The sequence below is a fragment of the Saimiri boliviensis genome, chromosome 12 (genome assembly GCF_048565385.1).
Source record: "Saimiri boliviensis isolate mSaiBol1 chromosome 12, mSaiBol1.pri, whole genome shotgun sequence".
In the NCBI taxonomy this organism is placed as follows: domain Eukaryota; kingdom Metazoa; phylum Chordata; class Mammalia; order Primates; family Cebidae; genus Saimiri; species Saimiri boliviensis.
This window is the reverse complement of record NC_133460.1, coordinates 12,406,204-12,426,553: the sequence shown is the minus strand read 5'-3', so window position 1 is coordinate 12,426,553 and position 20,350 is coordinate 12,406,204. Positions and strand designations below refer to the sequence as shown.

Genomic DNA, 20,350 nt, shown 5'->3' with positions numbered 1-20,350 from the left:
CCAGCTCTCTGCTTTCTAGGCACATGGTAGGACTGAAATTCTCCAGCCCTTGAAGGGGTGGACATGGCCATGTGATTTGCTTTGGCCAATGAGATGTGAGCAGGATGGCGATTCCTGTCTGACAGCCATGGAAACCCAGAGACAGAGCATCCTTTATCCAGGCCCCCAGTGAGGTCAGCGTGAAATAGAGCCCCCTGCTGACTTGCTATGCACGTGGCACGGGAGCAAGAGATCGGCGACCTCCCACGTCTGCAGATTGCTGCAGTGGCATAGCCCAGCCTGCCCGGGTTGAGGAGGGCGGAAAAGAGATGACTGAGTAGGAACGGGTTACTCTGAGATGCCTGAGACCCCCACCTGGAGAGATTCACCAAGCAGGGACACAGTGACTGGTGTCCAATTCTTCTGTCCCCCCACCCCACCCAACTGTGTTCTGGAGAGGGTCTTCCTCCTCTATGGCCCCTCTAAGACCACCCAGAAGATCTCCCCCAAGGTGGGGCTGGAGCCAGGTGGGGCCTCCTGGGACAAGACTGGCAGAGGGGGGCAGACAGTGTGGCCAGTGGCATCCAAGGGGCTGGAGGAGTGGGGATTTCAGCCTCCCGTCCCCTATTCCAGAAGAGGACCCCCTGTAGAGAAACCAGGATGGAGAGACCCAGAGAGAAAGGAGGACATGCGCACACAGACAAAGGGAGGCAGACGCCCCACAAATGTGTCCAGAGGAGGCAGAGGCGATCAAGTTGATGTGGGGAGATACCGCTTCCCACATGCCACATTTGCTTCGAGGGTGAGTGACTAATAGAAACTGCACCGTTTTCCTAAGATGTTTGTATTCTTCTAGTCACACTTTACATAAGACTTCTTCTTGTTGTTATTATTAGTGTATCATTATTATCTGGGCAGTCTGGAGAGGCGTCAGTGATGAAACGAAGTCCCCATCCTCCAGACACTGCGCCCACCCACTGCCGCCGATGCGGGGAGAGAGGGGGACGGGAGGGCAAAGACAGATGAGGGAGGGTCTGGCCTCCCCCGTCCGCCTGGATCAGGCGCAGCCACTCCCCTAGGGATGAGGCCTCTAAGAGTCACTTCCCCTGCGGGGCCTCCTGGAAAAGAGCGAGGGGAGGTGGGAAGGGCCACGTGTGCTCCTGCCGCCTCCCCTGGCTATTTCAGGCTCCCCTCGATCGCCTCTCTCTGCTCCAGCTTCTTGGGCACGCTCCTCCTTGTGCATAATCGCACATGCTCATGTGTGTGTCTGTGCATCATGCGTGTGTGCACACACGTGTGTCTCTTTCTCGGCCCACGTATTTCTCCCTTCTCTGTCTGTTTCTGTCTCGTTGCTGCTCTCTGCCTCTCTGGTTGGGTGTGCACCCAGCACAGTGCGTGTGCCTTGGTCTCCCTCTGTGTCGCCTCATATCTGTGTCTCTGTGTCTCTCCTTGCTCCCTCCCTCTGTATGTGTCTGCCTGTCTCTCTGCTGGTCACTCCCTCTCAGTCCCCTCAAAGCCTCCCTCTGCATCCCTCTCAGATTCTGTGCATGCCACCACCCTGTGTCTGTCACCCCCCAGTCCTCCCACTGTCTCTGTCTCCTGCCCTCCTCCTCCCCTCCTCCCCTGTGGCTATCTCTGACCCACACTCCGGGAGGCCGGGACATGGGACGAGGCTACCACAGCCACTACCCTCGCCAAGCCCTAGCCCAAACACCCACCTCGGCTCTGCTTCCAGAAGCTGAGCACGGGCTCCACCCTTCGCAACCCCCGTCACCTCCCATCCCCAGTCCGCACCATCGGGAAAGAATAACGGTCCCTGAGAGGGGACCCTGCCTCCTCCAGCCAAGCTCAGGGCCGGGTCCTCTTCCATACCTTGCCCACATCGCCCACACTTTGGGAGGCCGAGGCAGATGGATCACCTGAGGCCAGGAGTTCGAGACCAGCCCGTCCAACATGGCGAAAGTCTGTCTCTACTACAAATACAAAAATTAGCCCAGCATGGTGATGCAATCCTGTAATCCCAGCTACTTGGGAGGCTGACGCAGGAGAATCGCCTGAACCCCAGATCACTTGCAATGATCCGCGATTGCACCATTGCACTCCAGCCGGGGCGACAGAGTGAAACTCCATTTCAAAAAATAATAATAAAATATTATTATAACGAATATTTTTACATAAAAATAAAACAATTGGGGGCTGGGAACTCAGTTCTGTCAAGCGCAAAACTCTGGCCTAAAAGTTGCAAATTGATGGGACATGGGTCTACCCACACCTCAAAAGGGTTTGATTTTAACCTGCAGATCAGATATCTTTTAAAAAAATAGCTGGGCGCAGTGGCACGTGCCTGTAGTCCCAGCTACTCGGGAGGCTGAGGCTGGAGGATCACTTGAGCCCAGGAGTTCTGGGCTGTAGTGCGCTATGCCAATCAGGTGTCCACACTAAGTTCAGCATCAATATGGTGACCTCCCGGGAGCGGGGGACCACCAGGTTGCCTAAGGAGGGGTGAACCAGCCCAGGTCGGAAATGGAGCAGGTCAAAACTCCCGTGCTCATCAGTAGTGGGATCGCGCCTGTGAATAGCCACTGCACTCCAGCCTGGGCAACATAGCAAGACCCTGTCTCTACAAAAAAATAAAAATTAAAAATTAAAAAAATAGATTCATTCCCAAATGTGAACAATCAAGAGATGTCATATAAAAACCAGGAGTTTTGAACAAAAATGGACCAGTAGGCATCCCATGAGCCCCCTCCTGCAGTGCGAATGCCTTCTGGAACCTAGCAGCGATTGCCCAGCCCCCACAGGCCCCCACACCTTCCTCACCTCGCTCTCACAGATTTCCAGCCTGGCCCCTGGGGGATTTTAATTGGTGGCTCTGGATCTGAGGGAAGGACCAGCCTCCAGGAGCTCAGTGGCCGTGGCTCTGACCTCTGAGGGGTGGTGATGGACTCTGTGAGCTGTAGCATTATTCTATTTTTATTTCCATTTATTTTTGAGACAGGGTCTCCCTCTGTTGCCTGGGCTGAATGCAGTGGTGTGATCATAGCTCACTACAGCCTCGAACTCCTGGGCTCAAGCAATCCTCCCACCTCAGCCCCCTGAGTAGCTGGGACTTATAGGCACACACCACCACACCTGGCTAATTTTTTATTTTTTTGTAGAGATAGGATCTTGCTATGTTGCTCAGGCTGGTCTTGAACTCCTCAAGGGATCCTCTGTCCCCAGCCTCCCAAAGTGCTGGGATTACAGGCATGAGCCATTGCACCCAGCTAGCATTGTTCTAATAAACTCCTTTTTCAGTCTTCTTTTTTTTTTTTTTTTTTTTTTTTTTTTAGGCAGAGTTTCGCTCTGTCACCTGGTTTGAAGTGCAGTGGCACAATCTCAGCTCACTGCAACCTCCACGTTCCAGGTTCAAGTGATTATCCTGTCTCAGCCTCCCAAGTAGCTGGGACTACAGGTGCCCGCCACCACCCGGCTAACTTTTGTATTTTTAGTACAGACAGGGTTTTACCATGTTGACCATGCTGGTCTCGATTTCCAGACCTCAGGTGATCCGCCCGCCTCAGCCTCCCAAAGTGCTGAGATTACAGACATGAGCCACCATGCCCAGCCTATTCCCCTTTTATTCTCATCTGGGGTTAAGTTTGCTTCCCTCACTTGGGACCAAAAGAGCTTAACCCACACCATCCCAAAGGCAGCAGAAGCCTGAGGCTGTTGCATCCTTACAAGACAGCTCTGAGTCTGGCATTTCAGAATTTAAACACAGGGGAGTGACCGTGAGCTCCCCACAGGATCCCACCAAGCGCCTCTCCTGGGAAACAAACCAAGAGAGGGAGCAGGGAAGAAAAGAACATCTGAAGTCCACGGGCATGACAGGCACGGAGTAGAGAGCCCGAGGCACCCCCAAAGCCCCAGTACATTCCAAATCCCTGAGTGCCTCCTGAATACTTGGTCCCTGTCACACACTGCTGCCTCCCCAAACCTAGACGAGCTGCCACACCGAACCCTATGGCACTGAAATGCCAGCTCATCTAGGCTCTGGGGGCAGCATGATGTGATCGGGACAAGGCTTGTCCTCAGGGAGCCAGCGTCCCAGCAGGGGGATGGGCGAGAGAGAAAAACTGGTGTGACGCATAGTGGGTGCCGCCAGAATCAGAGCAGTGGGGACATCAGGAGCGTGCGGGAGTGCTGGCGGGTGGCGAAGTGGCTGATTTCAGTGGGGCAGTCCAGGAAGGCTTCACAGACAGGAGGACATTTGAGCAGAGACTTTGCTCAGGGATGTCTTGGGCAAGAGTTCCTGGGATGCCAGGAACAGCCTGGAGAATAGTGACTGTGGGGACGGAGAGCAGCAGGGTAGTAAGAAAGGCTGTGGCGGGCCTGGCAGTCCTTGGAAGGCACTGGACTGTGACTGACTGAGGCAGGATCCAGAGCGGAGAACGGGGGAGATCCAGGTCAGATGGAACAGGGAGTCCTCTGGCCACTGGGTGGAGAATGGAGCATGAAGTCAAAGCCAGGAGCAGGGGCAGCTGCAGAGCGAGGTCGGACAGACTGGGTTCTGAGTGACCCGCTGGCAGGATGGACCAGTGGACCGGGTGTGGGACAGGACACTGAGGTTTGGAGGCTTGAGTCCCTGGAAGGGAAGGGCTGCAATTCAGGTAAACTGAGGGCAGAATAGTTGGGGGGGGGGACCGTGGACTCCCCTAAGGGGCAGCTCCACTCACTGCCATTGGGAGTACAGACTCCATCTGCAAGGTTTTCAAGAAAAGCCATAAATCCAGATGTCTCTATGACGTGCCCTCCATATTCAAATGTTGGAGACTTACTCAAAGGCACCGTGAACACTGCAGGGCCAAACAAAACAGCTACATCGTTGAGATGTGACATGCGGGCCACCTGTCTGCAGCCTCAGACTCGAGGGTCAGATGGTAGCAAGGCCCGTTGACCGAGTGCTGGCTGTGGCCACAGGAGTGCTGGGACCACGTCATCGGATCAACTCCGAAGATGCTATTGTGGGGCGGATATGATCATCCTCAGGCCCAGAGAGGGTAGACTCCTACCCAAGGTCACACAGCAGCCCACAGTGGTGTGAGGACTGCAACCCAGACCATCTGGGCCCAAACCCTGTGAAGCGTCACAGGGCAGGTCTCTGTCACCTCCGTCATTCACACAGAACACCCAACAAAACCTCCATTTTACACATGAGGAAAGAAAAGGCGAGGGAGAAATGGAGGGTGATTTCTCCAAAGCCACTTAGCAAGTTGGCATCAGAGCCTGGAGCTGAACCCAGTGCTCGTGACTCCAGATGCAGTGCTCTGCCCAACGAGCCTTGTTCGGGAAGCCCCGGGAGCCTGAGTGAACCGGACTGGGGAGACTGGTGGGGGCGGCACAGCACAGCAGGCAAGAGCCAGGCTCCGGAGCCTTCTGCCGGGTGCACATCCCAGCTTTGCCGCTTACTAGCTGTGTGACCTTGGGCAACTCACTTCACCTCTCTGTGCCTCTGTTTACTCGTCTGGGAAATGAGAGTAACCAGGGCACCCACCTCATACGGCTAGTACGTGGATGAAAGGAAGTAACACTTGTCAGGCCAGGTGTGACGGCTTATGCCTGTAATCCCAGCACTTTGGGAGGCCGAGGCAATCAAATCTCGTGAGCCCAGGAGTTTGAGACCATCCTGGTCTCAGGAAAGGGGTGACTTGGCTAGTGAAACCCCGCCTGTACAAAAAATACAAAAATTAGCTGGGTGTGGTGGTGTGCACCTGTGGTCCCAACTACTCAGGAGGCTGAGGCGGGAGGATGGCCTGAGCCCAGGAGGTGGAGGCTGCAGTGAGCTATGCTCACAACACTGCATGCCAGCCTGGGTGACAGAGGAAGACCCTGTCTCAAAAACAAACAAACAAGCAAAAATGTGTCAAGGAGTTACAGCAATGCCTTCCACCATCCAAATCTTTGTCCATCAGATGTTCCCAACATGAAACCCGTCTAATATGACACTAACATATCTCTGGTTGGGGACATCACAGGGGTCCTCATCCTTGTGACCCTGTAGCAGCATAATTTAGGGGACTGGGCAGGAGATCTGGGGATCTCTGTTCAAAAGAAAGGAAGACAAGAGAGGTACAGGGAAGGCTAGCTGGGGACTTGACTCTGAGTGACAAGAGGGCGGTCGGAGGTGCCATGCCCTGCATCTGACTAACAATGACTCGGATGCTGGGTGCAGAATGAACTGGGGAGTACGGGTGATGGCAGAGGCGGAGAGGTAGCTGCAGAAGTCCATGGGAGACGTGGCTGGCTCTGGGTGACTCAGACCACGGTGGCAGCAACACAGAGGTGACTGAATCCTCACACCTTGGGTGGGTACTAGCTGCTCTGATCCCCACCTATGCAGTAGCCCAGGGAGGCTCCCGCCTGAAGCCACGTGCTAGTAAGAGGCAGAGCCGAGCTTTGAACTTCCACCAGGTTCTGCAGGGAAGAGAGTGTTTTTGAGTCTGAAGGAAATATGCTCCTTCCTTCCCCAACATCTCTGGGACTGCGAGTAGAGCCACCGAGGTGTGGGGCGTGTTGGCTCCCAGCCTGGGTCCCGCATGAGTCTTCTGGCTTCACATCCACCCCATCATCACCCAGCCCTGGGACTGGTCTCGCTCTCCTCTCTCCAATCCCACCTCCCTCCTGCCAGCCTGGCAAGTCCCTCAAGACCCCTCCACCTCCCCCCAGTCTTCCCAAGCCACCCCTTTCCTGCAGCTCAAAAGCATACAGGGTGATGTCCAACGCGTGTGGATGTCACCTGTGCTCCCAGCCGGCCAGAGCTCCCACCTGCCCCACCATCACCCCCGCCCCACACCTTCATTCTCCCCTCCCCCAGGCCTCTCTGCAGCCACCCCCACCCCACCCACCAGGACGATGCCTGCGTCTGCTCCCCGCGCCACCCCTCCCCAGCATCTCAACCAGAAGAGATATCCAATTCGTGTGAAGGGCTTGGGGTGACTCTGTGTCGAGGCCACGCTTCCCTTTCTGTTTGTGGAAGGACGCGGGTGATCTTCTTGGAGCAAGGAGAAAAGGTCTCTTTGTGCTGGGTCTGGTGAAAGTGTGTCTGTTTAGGGCAGGCTGCAGTTTTCTTTGTGAACGCTGTAGATTTTTAATGTGGGAAAAAGGGCTTATTACATTTCCCTGTGGCTGCCCGAGTAGGGAGAGGGTTTTCTGAGCATAGAAAGGAATGACCGAACAGGCGAACAGGCATTGGAGAGGAAGGAACATTTAGCAGCTCCTTCTCACGGAGCGGTGAGGATCTCTTGGTTGGTGTTTGCATTTGGGTGCACGTGAAACGTAAAGAAGGGAAGAAAGCTTTGCTATAGTTTCATGGAAGGGAGAGAAGGAAGTTTAGCTTTGATGTATGGGAGTGGGGGAGGCAGGATTTTGTTCAGGGGGCTATTGGGGTGTTTTTTCCTCTTCCAGTAAAAATATAAAATGGTCACAGAAACCAGAAGAAAGGTTGTCATGGCAACAAAAGTTTGAGGCTGGGGACTTGCTATCACCCTTTCAGGACCACAGCGGAGGAGAATGCTGGATTTTGGCACTGTAGGATCAGCTGCAGAAGCCACCCCAGCTGGCTCTGATTTCCAGATTTCTCACCAGCACTGACAAGCTGATAACTATTTTCCAAGCTCTCAGAGAGGAAAATTGTGATTTTGGGGGAGGGATGGTCTCCAGCCCACAGTGGCCGAGAGGAAACCGTGGGTTTCTTTTATTTACCCAACAAATTAACCATCCTCATTTCTAGCTAACAGAGTATTGAGAGTGAGGGTCTGAACTGAGCACCGCCCCCACCAAAATGCCACCTTCCCTGACCCTTCAAATGCACTATTCTCTTCCCCGATCCCTTTACTCTGATTACTTTCTGTCCCTGAGAAGACAATTCGAGCTCCCTTGCCAGAATCCCCTTTGAGACTCAAGTTCCTCATCTGAAAAAGCAAGCACCCTAGGAGCGTCTGCCTCCAAGGTAGTGGCCAGGATTCCACAAGATTCAGGAGGTGAGAAGTTTCAACAGGACCTGGTGCACGTTAAAGGCTCAATAAATGTTAGCTAACATGGCTTTTTAAATATTTTTCAATTAATAAGTTTTAACAAAACATAAATATCCCAACTCAAGGCGTGGATAAACTACAGGGAAATAACTGAGCAAGTCCTGGGACCGTGACCTTCAGAGAGCAGCCAAGAGAGACTTCAAGCAATTAAGAGGCTCAGCTGACCAGCATGGACCAGGACACTCCACAGAGAAAGAGATAGGACCATGCCGGTGCCGGAGACATGCTGCTGTCTTTTCAGGAAGGAAGAGAGGCAGAGGTGGCATGTGCCCAGGACTGGGTCTCCTGAACCTTGGAAACACCTTGAACTTGGAGAAAGATGTACCGTAGCAAGATGTCTACTTCAAAGGGCACATGTTCCTGACAACAAGGTGTTATGAGGCCTGCGTGTGAGGGGTTAGGAAGGCAGGGAGTTTTGGCCAAGATGCCTTTTGAAGTTAATAATTTTAATTGCATCCCACAGTAAACATTCGCATCTTGAGTGTAAACCAGAAGTGAGTCTGACCGGGTGAAACCAATCAGGGCCAGGTTTCTCTTCAAACACCATGCATCTCTGACAAATGGCCAGCCCAGCTCAAGTCACAGAAAAGTTTGGTCAGGTACCCCCAGAAGTAAGACAGAGGAGGCAGCACCCCAGGAAACCTCCAGTTCATCGTCCCAAGGTGCCATCCAGTATGCACCCTGCAAATGTTTATCGAAGACCTACTATGCGCTAGACATTACTCAGAGGCGGCAGTGAACAAGACCAACCGTGCCGGCCCTCACAGAGTGACATCCCATGGGAAGAGAGCTCAATAAGCTAGCCACCAAAAACAGGCCCCAGAAAATGTCAGACAGTGCCAGGTGTGGCAGGGAGGTAAAGGCAGCGGTGAGATCCAAAGACAGAGGCCCTCTTTCCAGCCGGGAGTTCACAAGGGTGTTTCTGCCCAGTGTCCTGACTGGAAAGGCAGGTGGGAGAGTCCCAGTGAAACTGACCAGGAGCCCCTAAAGAAAGAGGTGGGGCGGGGAAGGGCATTCCAGGCAGAGGCAGCAGCCTGTGCAAAGGCGTGGAGCTCCTCACTGGGAGGCTTCACAGCTTCCTCCCTCTGCCCTCTAACCCACTTAGGCCACTGGCTTATTTAAGGCAAACTAAGGTTGGATGTCTGCTCTCCCCTACCCTTGAGCACACACATATATGGTGTCCACACTGAAGAGCTAGGCACACAGGGGGGACTTTTAACCTTGGAGAAAGAGGTCAGTTCACTCAGGAGGGTGCCCACGCCTGGACACCCGCTCCAAGACACCCCAGCTCTACCCGCGGTGGTGGCACAATCGGCTGTCGGGCAGCCGTCCCCTGAGCCCTGCCACAGTGTGGCTGTCTGCCTCCAAAACACGCACTCCAGCCCCGGCTGCCTCTGGAGGGTAGAGGAGGGGTTCAGGCAACGGGCACAGTTCGATCTGCCTTCTGAAAAGTCAGGCCCCCATCGAACCTGATCTGTGCTAAACTAAGCCCTCCTGGACTCCCCGACCCGGAGTTCTTCCAGCTGTCCCCAGTTCCCCAGCCTGCCTCTCCCGGGAGGGGGCCGGAACACAGAGGGCTCCCTGGCGTCTGGCAATGGGGGTGCCTCTGGGCGCGTGCGGCTCCCCGGGAGCCCGCGGGACTCCCCCACTCCCCACTCCCGTCTTGGAGGTTGGGCGCGGGTTGGCGGTGGGGGTGAAAGGATGAATGATCCCCGGCTCGGCTCCTGGGTCTGTGGATCTGCGGCGGGAGGGACGGGTGGTAGCAGGAGTCCCCGCATCACCCCCACTTCCAGGGGCGCCCCGGGATGGGTGGGGGCATCTAGTGCCCCGCGAAAAAAGGAGGAGGGGGCGAGCGTGGGGAGGAGTTCAGGCGCGGAAAGCAGCGCGCGCCCCTCCGACCGGCAGCTGGGGCTGGCGCCTTCCCGGGCGCGGCAGCGTCCCCAAAGCCGCCGGGCGTCCGCAGGGGCCAGGAGCTCTGCCCCTCACCTCTACACGCCGGGGCGTCCCGCAAGTCCCCTGCGCTGGCCCCCGGCCCCGGAACCGCGCGCGCTCCCAGCCCCGGAACGTCGACCCAGCCCGGCGGAGCGCGGGGAGCTGGGCCGAGGCGGCGGGAGGAGGGCGCGCGGGTCCGGGGCTCGGGCCTCGGTGGCCGCGCCGCCCCGGGGGAGCCGGAGCCGAGCTCGCCGTCGCCCGCACGCACTCACCAAGCCCGCCGAGCTCCTCCTCGCACGAGTACCAGATGCCGGTGTGGAAATTCCTGAAGAGGAAGCGGTCGTCGCCGGTCTCCCAGCTGTAGAGCGCGCCGCCAGGGGGGCCGTTCCCCGCGGCGGTGGCGGCGGCGGCGGCGGCGGGGGCGGCGGTGCCGTTGGCCGTGGCGTTGGCGCCGGAGTTGGGGCAGTTGGCGCGCCCGCCCTGGCCGCAGCCGGGCTTGGGGACCCGCTGCGTGCCCTGGCACCAGTGCGTGGTGAGGAAGGCGGTGGTGGCGAACAGCAGCGCCAGCAGGTTCAGGGCCACGGCCAGGAGCGCTCGGCCGCGGCGGCTCGTCTTCATGCCGCCCGCGCCGCCGGGACGGGACCGCACCGCCGGGGAAGCTCCGCGCGCGAAGTTGGCAGCCGGCGCCCCGCGTCAGCGGCCGCTGCCCGCCGCGCCCCGGGGCTCGGGCGCCTGCGATCGGCGGCGACGGACGCTGCGCGGGCCCATGCCCCCCCCCAACCCCGGGGTGGGGGCGCAGCGCGGGGGGCGCGCGGGCGGGCGGCGGCGGCGGCGGAGCGGCTCCGGCGCGCCCGGAGCCCGGAGCGCGAGTGTACCTCGGCGAGGAGCCGCTGGCGCCTGGCAGCGGCCACGGCGCAGGGACGCGCGCCCCTCCGTGGGGAGACACCTGCAGGCGGCCAGCGACACTGTTCCGGCGCCCGCCCGCACGGGGAGAGGGGGCGCCCCACGCCGGGCGAGGGCGGGGTCCTGGGAGTGGAGGGACGCCCCCTAAAGAAACCCGCGCCGGGGTGAGGGTCTGAGACGCAGGGAGAATCCCAGGCAAGACTCTCGTGAGAAAAGATTCCCACGGAGACCTGGAGCGAGGAAACCCGCCGGGAGTGGGCATCTCATGAGACCCAGAGAGGCCCTGCCCTAGGAGACAAGGGCAGAGCCTGCTGGGGCTCCCCAAGAGGGACACGGACCCTGCCCCAAAAGGGGGTCCCCAAAAGGAGCCCCGCACCAGACCCTGAGAAACCAGTTTTCCAAAGGGTATAAACAGCAAAGCCTAGAGGGCTTCCCACAGCCAGGAAGCTGCGAGACCCCCCATGCGAGACACCCCATGCTGGACATGGATAGCAGGACCTGTCAGGAGGCGACCCTCCTGGAGTGCGGGGTTATAGGGTTTGAAACGTTTTTCTATCTCCTGGGTGTCACCTCCAGCATCTGGGAGGAGCTCCCCTCCAAGGATGAAACTGTCATCTGGGCTCCCAACCGTTGGCATGCGACTGAAGAGTGGCAAAGGGGTACCCCAGACAGCCCGCTGTGCCCACCTGAGGTTACAAACAGCAGAACCCTAGGAGGGCCCATGCCCTCCGGGCAGCGGTTCCCTACAGGGGCTGCCAACCCTGCTGACATGTACACATGAATGTGAGTAGAATCTTCAAGACTGGAGTGGGGGCAGGGTGGTCAACATACTGATTTTGGGATCAAGCAAATCTAGGGCTTGACTAGCTGTGTGGCTTTGAACGATTCACTTACCCTCTCTGAGCCTCAATTTCCATAACTATAAAAAAGGGAGGGACCTCCACCCCATTCAAGGTAGATCACAGTGGGCTGCTGTAATGAGATCACGCCTGCAAAAAGCATTTGAAACACAGTAGACTCAATAAATGTTAATAATTCACTGTTAGTAACATCTGAACCAAGATCAGTTGACCAAACTCAGACAAACCTCTTCGGGCTCTCTTGTGTGGTGTGGGAACTCTGTGCACCCCTGTCCCCACCTCTGCTCTGAGATGACAGCACTCCCTGAACTCCGTTCGCGCTGCACAACGCTTACTGCCCAGATGCTCAGGGTGTGCAACAATTAATTGCATGTTGATTGCAAGAGCTCATTTGAATTCTGCCCAAGCTGAGAACTGCGCCTACAACCCCCAGCTTGCCGAGTGGCAGGGCTTGCAGAATTCAAGGTTAACCGATTATAAATTGCCTTACTCCTGTGGGTGAGCCGGTGCTCACCGTCAGCTGCTGCTACTCTGCCTGGGGGTAGGTGAGAGGAAAGCGTGGTGGGCAATGTCCCTGGTAAGAACAGTCATGAAGGATAGCCAGAGGTCTCCAGACTTGCTTTTAGAGCCCTTTTCTGGCACTAGGCAAAGATTCCCAACTATGTTGAAAGAGAGGACATCCATGTAAAAATGGTGGCATTGAGAGTATTGGTTGACAGAGAAAATACATCGTTGCCAAATAGCTATAAAGAATCCAGTAGCACTTTTATTTTTTATTTATGTATTTATTTATTTTCGAGATGGAGTCTCGCTCTGCTGCCCTGGCTGGAGTGCAGTGGTGCGTCTCACTCCACGCAGTCCAACCTCCACCTTCTAGGTTCAAGCGATTCTCATGCCTCGGCCTCTCGAGTTGCTGGAATTACAGGCGCTCGCCACCATGCCTAGCTACTTGTTGTATTCTTATTAGAGATGACTTTTCGCCATGTTGGTCAGGCTTGTCTCAAACTCCTGACCTCAAGTGATCCACCTGCCTTGGCCTCCCAAAATACTGGGATTACAGGGGTAATCCACCAAACCCAGCCTCCAATCGCACTTTTAATGGGCATGCAACATTCATCATGAATGTGCACCATTGAAAACCAGTTCCTCAATGTGTGCTCAACAGGATACTTCTCTGGACTCGAGGCTGTGGTTGGTGTGCATGTGAGCAGGGCTCAGTGACCTATAGCTGGGAACCCCGTCCTGCACATTCAAAGCCAGGAGAGCCCAGGTGAGATATGTCTCAGGAACCATGCTCTCTCAAGAAATACCAGAGGACACATGGAGGGATGTGGAATTTCCACCTAAGATGCTCCTCCACTCGCTGAGCCACCCACGAAATGCTCAGCACTCAGGAGAAAACAGAATGTGAACAAAGTTCACAAGAAAGAACATCTCCCAGAACTTTGGGAGGCTGAGGCGGGCAGATGACCTGAGGTCAAGAGTTTAATACCAGCCTGGCCAACATGGTGAAACCCCGTCTCTACTAAAAATACAAAAATTAGCCAGGTGTGGTGGTGCACACCTGTAACCCCAGCTACTCAGGAGGCTGAGGCAGGAGAATCACTTGAACCCAGGAGGCAGAGGTTGCAGTGAGCCAAGATCACGCCACTGCACTCCAGCCTAGGTAACAGAGCGAGAGAGACTTTGTCTCTTTTTTTTTTTTTTTTTTTTTTGAGACGGAGTTTCGCTCTTGTTACCCAGGCTGGAGTGCAATGGCGCGATCTCGGCTCACCGCAACCTCCGACTCCTGGGTTCAGGCAATTCTCCTAACTCCGCCTCCCTAGTAGCTGGGACTACAGGCACGTGCCACCATGCCCAGCTAATTTTTTTGTATTTTCAGTAGAGACGGGGTTTCACCATGTTGACCAGGATGGTCTCGATCTCTCGACCTCGTGATCCACCCGCCTCGGCCTCCCAAAGTGCTGGGATTACAGGCGTGAGCCACCGCGCCCGGCTGAGACTTTGTCTCAAAAAGAAAAAAAGAAAGAACATTGCTGAGTGTGCAGGGGTGAAAGCCAGGGAGAACAATTCAGCACGGAGGGATCCAGGTGGGGATGGCTTTGAGGAAGGCCTCACTGAGGAGGTGACACTGGAGCACCCAGGGGAATGACATTTCAGGCAGGGCGATGGCCAGTGCAAAAGCCTTGAGGCAAGAGCCTGTCCAGCCCATTGGAGAATAACCGAGAACACGGTGTGACTGGAGCTGAGTGAGAAAAGGGTAGGGGAGGGAAAAAGGGGTGGGAGGTGCTAGGAGAGGGGACAGATCACAAAGGAATGCAGAGGCCACACCAGGGGTCTTGGGTGTTCGCTCAGAGCAAGGTAGGCGCCGGCCGGCGGAGGGTCTGGCAGAGGGGACCCATGTCTGGTTTCATGTCTAACAGGACCACATGGGCTACTATGTAAAGAACGGTGTAGGCAGAGAGACCACACAGAGGCTGGCGAGTGGATTCCAGTGCATGAGCCCAGGGATTCCGACAAGTGTGGGGACAGGGCCGGTGGAGGTTCTGGGTCAGCTTTAAAGGCAGCTCCAGGCTGGGCACAGTGGCTCACGCCTTTAATCTCAGCACTTTGGGAGGCCAAGGAGGGAGGATCACTTGAGTCCAGGAGTTCAAAACTGGCCTGGGCAACATAGTGAGACCCTGTCTCTACAAAAAAAATTACAAATTAACTGAATGTGGTGGCGCATGCCTGTAGTCTCAGCTACTTGGGAGGCTGAGGCAGGAGGATCACTTGAGCTAGGAGGTTCAATGCCGCGGTGAGCTGTGATCGAACCACAGCACTCCAGCCTAGGCAATAGTGAGACCCTGTCTCGAAAAAAAACAAAGTGAAATAAAGGCAGATCCAGCAGGATTTGCTCACGGGTGGAACACAGGGAAATACGACTCCGATGTGGTTTGGCAGGAGTTCCCACAGGGACGGAGTTGCTTTTGGCTGAGATCGAAGCAGACCTGTGGGGCAGAGGGAAAATCCAAAATTCTGGCTGACTTTGTGCTGGGCCTTTCTCTCAAGCTGAAGATAAGGTGGTGGAGTGGAGGTTACACCCCCGAAGGGACCACTTCAGGTGTCTACACGGCCTTCTGAAGCACATCCAAAGTCATCGGCAAACCCCTTAAATCGCCGTGGGGATTTTTATCCCAAATAGTAATATTGTTAGAATTACCTTGGGCATGGAGGGAAGTGTTTACAGGGAAACGTAGCGGGATTTGTTTAGGAGGCTGGAAATGTGAGCCTAGGTGCCTGGCTCCCTCCTGTCTGGCTCACTGCCACTGGCCAAGGCCCCACAGTAGCCTCCTGTCCCCATGCTGTCCCTTGGTCACCCCAACCCTGCACCTGCCTCCAGAGAGACCAGCCCCACACACCTCTGCCTACCCCTGCCCCAGTGCTCCCACTGCCGGCTCAGTGCCTGAATTCACCCCTCCGGGTCCCGGTGCCTGGCTCCTGCTCACGTCTCCAGCCCGTTCGCCTGCTCCTGTGCTACCCCAGCTGCAGCAGTGATTGTGTAGTGTCAGGTCACCTGGTGCTCAAACCGAAGCCAAGCCTCCACACACATCCTTCCCTCTCCCGGAACATCCCTGCCCTCCTTTCTCTGTGTGCCTTTCAGGGCATGTGCCAGTCCCATGCTGCTGCAGAAGCCTCCCTGATCTCCAGCCCACATGCTGGCAGCCGGTCACCCCTCCTCTGATCTTCAAAATCATGAATCACTCTGATCTGTAATGTCTGTTTCCACACCTGTCTCCCCCACGTGCCTGGGAACCCCTCCAGCTCACCCCACTTGACACATGCAGACCAAATCTGGCCCTTAAGACTATTTTGTTCGGCCTAGATGGAGTTGGCCTCTACAGCGTGTTCAATTTTTATCAGTTGCCAACATTCCAGAATCATGAGAGTTCACGTAAGAATCTATGATGGCTCCTGCCTATAATCCCAGGACTTTGGGAGGCTGAGGCAGGAGGATCGCTTGAGGCCAGGAATTGGAGACCAGCCGGGGCAAAAAAGTAAGATCCTGTCTCTATAAAAAAAATTTAAATTAGCTAGGTATGATGGTGTGCCCCTGGCTTGTGGTTTTTTACTCAACAAAATTTATCAGAAAAACTGTTGCTATTAATAATGAAATTCCTGCTTTTCAGGAAACATGAATCTGCTTTGAAGGGACGTGTCCCGAGTGCATTTCACGTTCAACATTTCCTTGGAGTCCGTGGCTACAAAGTCACTCGCTAGCTTCTGGGCTTCCTAAGTCACTTCCTGGTTCCTAAACCTTCAAAACAGAGCTTGGGAAAACAGAACATTCCCAGCCTCCAGGCTCTCCTAATTATAGCAAGAGATTAGCCAATTTCCAATTATCAGGGAGGTTTTTTAAACATCGACTCCCGAGGTACACAAGCCCAATGCCCACTTTACTCCCCTGGCTAACCCGTCACTCTGGGTTTCTGGGGAAAGCCGGCCTCACAGTGCTGGTATGTTTACCAGGCTGTTTGAGGCTCAGGGCCACCATTCCCAGGGGAGGGAAGGCCCTCTAGCTCTGTGCAATCAAAAACATCCCAGGGGGTAGATTCTCCAGAGATGAAAGCAACCAGCTTCATTAGAATGTGATCAGCTGGAGCTCCCTGTGTGTTCTTTGAAATCGCTGTAGCTCTTGTCTATTCAAGTGTTGAGCAGCTTCCTGCTCTGTGCTGGGCATTCAGGGAACAGACAGGCCAGGTCTATGCCTTCACGGGGCTTACATTCTAGAAGGGGAGACAATAATAAACAAGGGGCGGCACCGTGGCTCACTCCTGTCATCCTGGCAATTTGGACAGCCAAAACAGGTGAATTGCTTGAGCCCAGGAGTTCAAGACCAGCCTGAGCAAGATAGTGAGACCCCCTGCCTCTACAAAAAACACAAAAAGTTAGCCAAGCATGGTGGCACATGTCTGTCATCCCAGCTACTCGGGAGGCTGAGGTGGAAGGCTCGCTGAGCCTGGGAAGTGGAGGTTGCAGTGAGCTATGATCATGCCACTGCACTCCAGCTTGGATGACAAACTGAGCCGGCCTTTAATAATAATAATAAACAAGGAAGCAGTTGATAAATTCTCCCCAAGTGTATAGGTGGTCATCTATGCAGGAGAACAAAGAAAAGATCTACTGGGGGGCCCTCGCTGATGAGGGATTGTTATATAATATACGCCTGTACATTGAAACATCGTGCTGCACCCCAGAAATAGATAGCAATTATTATGTGTCAATTATAAAGTTAAAAAGTAATTAATTTTCGGAAAGAACTGAGAAGCTCTGAGTGTTCATCCTGGCTCTGCCGCATCTGGGCTGCGTGTTTTTTGGATCTCTTCCCAAATCAGACCCTCAGTTTCCTCATCTGTGAAATGGGGGGGAGCGAAGAGGGCACCAACACGTGTGGTATGTCCTCAGCACGGGAGCGCATTTCCATACATGGTCCCCCGTCTCTCATTCTCAATCCTCAAGGGGTTAGTTGTGTCCATTTCATAGACGAGGAAACTGAAGCTGCTCAGAGAGGCTCCATCCATCGCACAAAGCCTGTGTGACAGAAGCATGGGGCACTTAGACAGAAGCTGCTTGGAGGGCTGAGGGATGGGGAGGCTCCTATCCCAGGGCCTTCAAGATGGGCCCAGGAGCTTTGATCTCACTCCGCCAGTGACGAGGATCCAGGGACGGCTGGAGCAGACGCACGACGCTGTGTTTCTGGAAGGCAGCTCTGGGGACCCGCGGATGGTTGGATGGGAGGTGAGGCGTTGTGGGAATGTGTTAGGAGGCTCACACATGGTCCATGCCAAGAACTGAAGCCTGCTCTGAGCCATGAGAAGTAACCTCACACTTGTTCCCCAGCTGCGTTCTCGAAGAATCAAGCCAAAAACCCGCCACACGAGAGCTCAGTACATCCGCCAGCAAACGCTCTCAGAGACAGAGACAGCAACCTGCAAACCAGCCCCGACTCCGACACCCAGGGCAGGAGGAAAATGAGCGACAGGTCACAGATAGGCCTGGGTGGGATGGAGCAGTAACAAATGAGACGAGGCAGAATTACTCCTCGGTCAGAAGAGTCTGCACACATTGATTTGGCACCAACTGTATACCATGCACTTCGGTCAAAGGGATACGGTGAAATCGACCCTTATGGAATTCTTACTAGACCTCAGCTGGAGAAACAGGCTCAAGCAGCATCAGGATGGCGGCCAGAGTCCGGGGCCACCCGGGGTCCCCTCTACCTGTCATGGGCCAGCTCTGTGTCATCTTCAGATAAATCCAGCGTTCAGGTTAAAGCCCCACCACTCAAAATGAGCCTTGGAGGGTCACTGACTCCCTTCCTCATTCCCCACCCTCGGTGCGATTTTTCTCAGTCCTCGGGGGCTGCCGTGGCTTATTTTACTCCAGTCCTGAGCAGGGAGAGCGAGGAAGGTTGGGGAGAAAGGAGACATTGTAAGTTGTCTGCTGGCCCAGCCCTTCGGGGGCTGTTTTCCCGGAGCCGGCTTCAACGCTTTGGTTTTGCTTCCCTCTGCTGCCCTCTAGCGGCCAAGATTGGGGCCGCCGGTTTTGATCACCTAGACCAGTAAGCACATCCGTCCACTACCAAGACAATTGCCTCGATGAGGGACTTGGGATTCAGTGAAGTTATTAAGAGCAGAGATCTCCAACTGGGCAGGAGCATTTGTAAATTACACAATGATGCACACAGTGAATTACATAATGTTTTATGTGCTGTACACAAAGCATAAAGTATCCCTTATCCAAAGAGCTTGGGACCAAATTTCTGACTTTTTCGGATGTCGGAAGATCTGCTTTCTACTCACCAATTGTGCATCCCAAATCCATAAATATTTTGTTATTGTTGTTGTTTTGAGACGGAGTCTTGCTCTGTCACCCAGGCTAGAGTACAGTGGCTCAATCGCGGCTCTCTGCAACCTCCGACTCCTGGGTTAAAGCGATTCTCCTGCCTCAGCCTCCTGAGTAGCTGGGATTACAGATGCAGGCCACCATGCCCAGGTAATCTTTGTATTTTTGGTAGAGACGGGGTTTCACCATGTTGGCCAGACTGGTCTCAAAGTCCTGACCTCAAGTGATCGGCCCACCCTGGCCTCAAAATGCTCCAATGAGCATTTCCAATGAGCATCATATCAGCACTCAAAATGTTTTGGATTTTGGAGCATTTCTGATTTTGGCTTTTCAAATTTGGGATGCTCGACCTGTATAAAAACTAGGAATTCTTAAAGGAGGGCATAAAGATTAAATAAACACTACTTGGAATTATTTTTATTTTAGGCGAGGCTAGGTGGCTTATGCCTGTAATCCCAGCAACTTGGGAGGCTAAAGCAGGCAGATCACAAGGTCAAGAAATCGAGATCATTCTGGCCAACATGGTGAAACCCTGTCTCTACTAAAAAAAATACAAAATTTAGCCAGGCGTGGTGGCATGCACCTGTAGTCCCAGCCACTCAGGAGGCTGAAGCAGGAGAATCACTTGAACCCAGGAGGCAGAGGTTGCAGTGAGCCGAGATGACACCATTGCACTCCAGCCTGGGCAACAGAGCAACACTCCATGTCAAAAAGAAAAAAAAGAAAGAAATGTTTTTATTTTATTTGCTAGCAGTACAACAATCCTTTTGGCTTTCATTTGAGCATTCCAAATGTTCTTTTACTGATGGCAATGCAGTTGACTCTGCTTTTCCATTTTTTGGAAAGCTTAGGTTAATGCTATGTGCTGTGGTGACCCGAAGATCTCATTCTGTGGAGGTGATGTCCATACTTGGTTTGAGTGGCTGTTAGAGCCGAAAACAGTACCTCACAAAGATTTGTAAGTTCAAATGGAAGAAACACCACATGCTGTGCTTTCTAACTATTAATATCAATACTCATATTTTAATCCCATTCACCAAATAGGAAACTATGTTTTGGTGAAATTGACTAGTACTGTATGCATCCATCTTCCTGGATATCCCTCGTTTTGTCTTGAAAAGAATTCAGAAAATTGGTATTTGCAGATTTGTAATGAATGGATTCAAAACTTCCTACAAGTTTTCTTTTGAAAGATTTTGAAATTGGCCAGAATTTTCTGTTTCCCAGTTCTTCAAGTGTGCAGACGTGAAGAGTTTTTAAAAGGAAACACACTTTCTTTGCTTTTTGGCAATAAAAGCTGATAACAATGGAAACATTTCCAAACATCTGCTTTCAAAGTGCTCTTTCCAGAACGTGAGTGTCTCTCAAAAAGCACTCATTCATTGTTTAAAAATCACCTTCCTCTAGAGGGGGCAGATCATGTGCTTTCTTTGGAGGGGGACAAATAGCTGACCGTCACATGTCACCCCCAGAAGACGCCAGCAAATGAAGGCATGTGTCTTTTCATAAAAGAAAATTGTGAAACTCATCTTCAGGCTCAGCTCAGGCTCAGCAGCTGTTCTGAGTCACCTCACGGTCATTCTCCATCTCATAACGAAGTGTCATCGAAGAGTTTTCTAGGAAAGTCATGTTTTTAAGAGTAATTTATAAATAATAATCGTAAACAACAATAGCAAGTCCTGATTCTGGGTCGGTCATAGTGGCTCACACCCGCAA

At 54.0% G+C, this 20,350-nt stretch overlaps 1 protein-coding gene across 2 annotated transcripts in view; it reads right to left on the bottom strand.

Annotated features, from left to right (window-relative positions):
* The window catches only part of GSG1L (GSG1 like), a 274,849-nt gene extending 263,944 nt beyond the window's left edge, over positions 1-10,905 (bottom strand). The window contains exon 1 of one of the 2 annotated variants that reach the window (XM_039478188.2): positions 10,259-10,905. In XM_039478188.2, coding sequence (XP_039334122.1) covers positions 10,259-10,604 — 346 coding nt within the window. In that variant the 5' untranslated portion in view covers positions 10,605-10,905. The remainder of the gene's footprint in view (positions 1-10,258) is intronic. The other variant, XM_039478187.2, reaches the window with a different exon arrangement.
* Between the last annotated feature and the right edge of the window lie 9,445 nt (positions 10,906-20,350).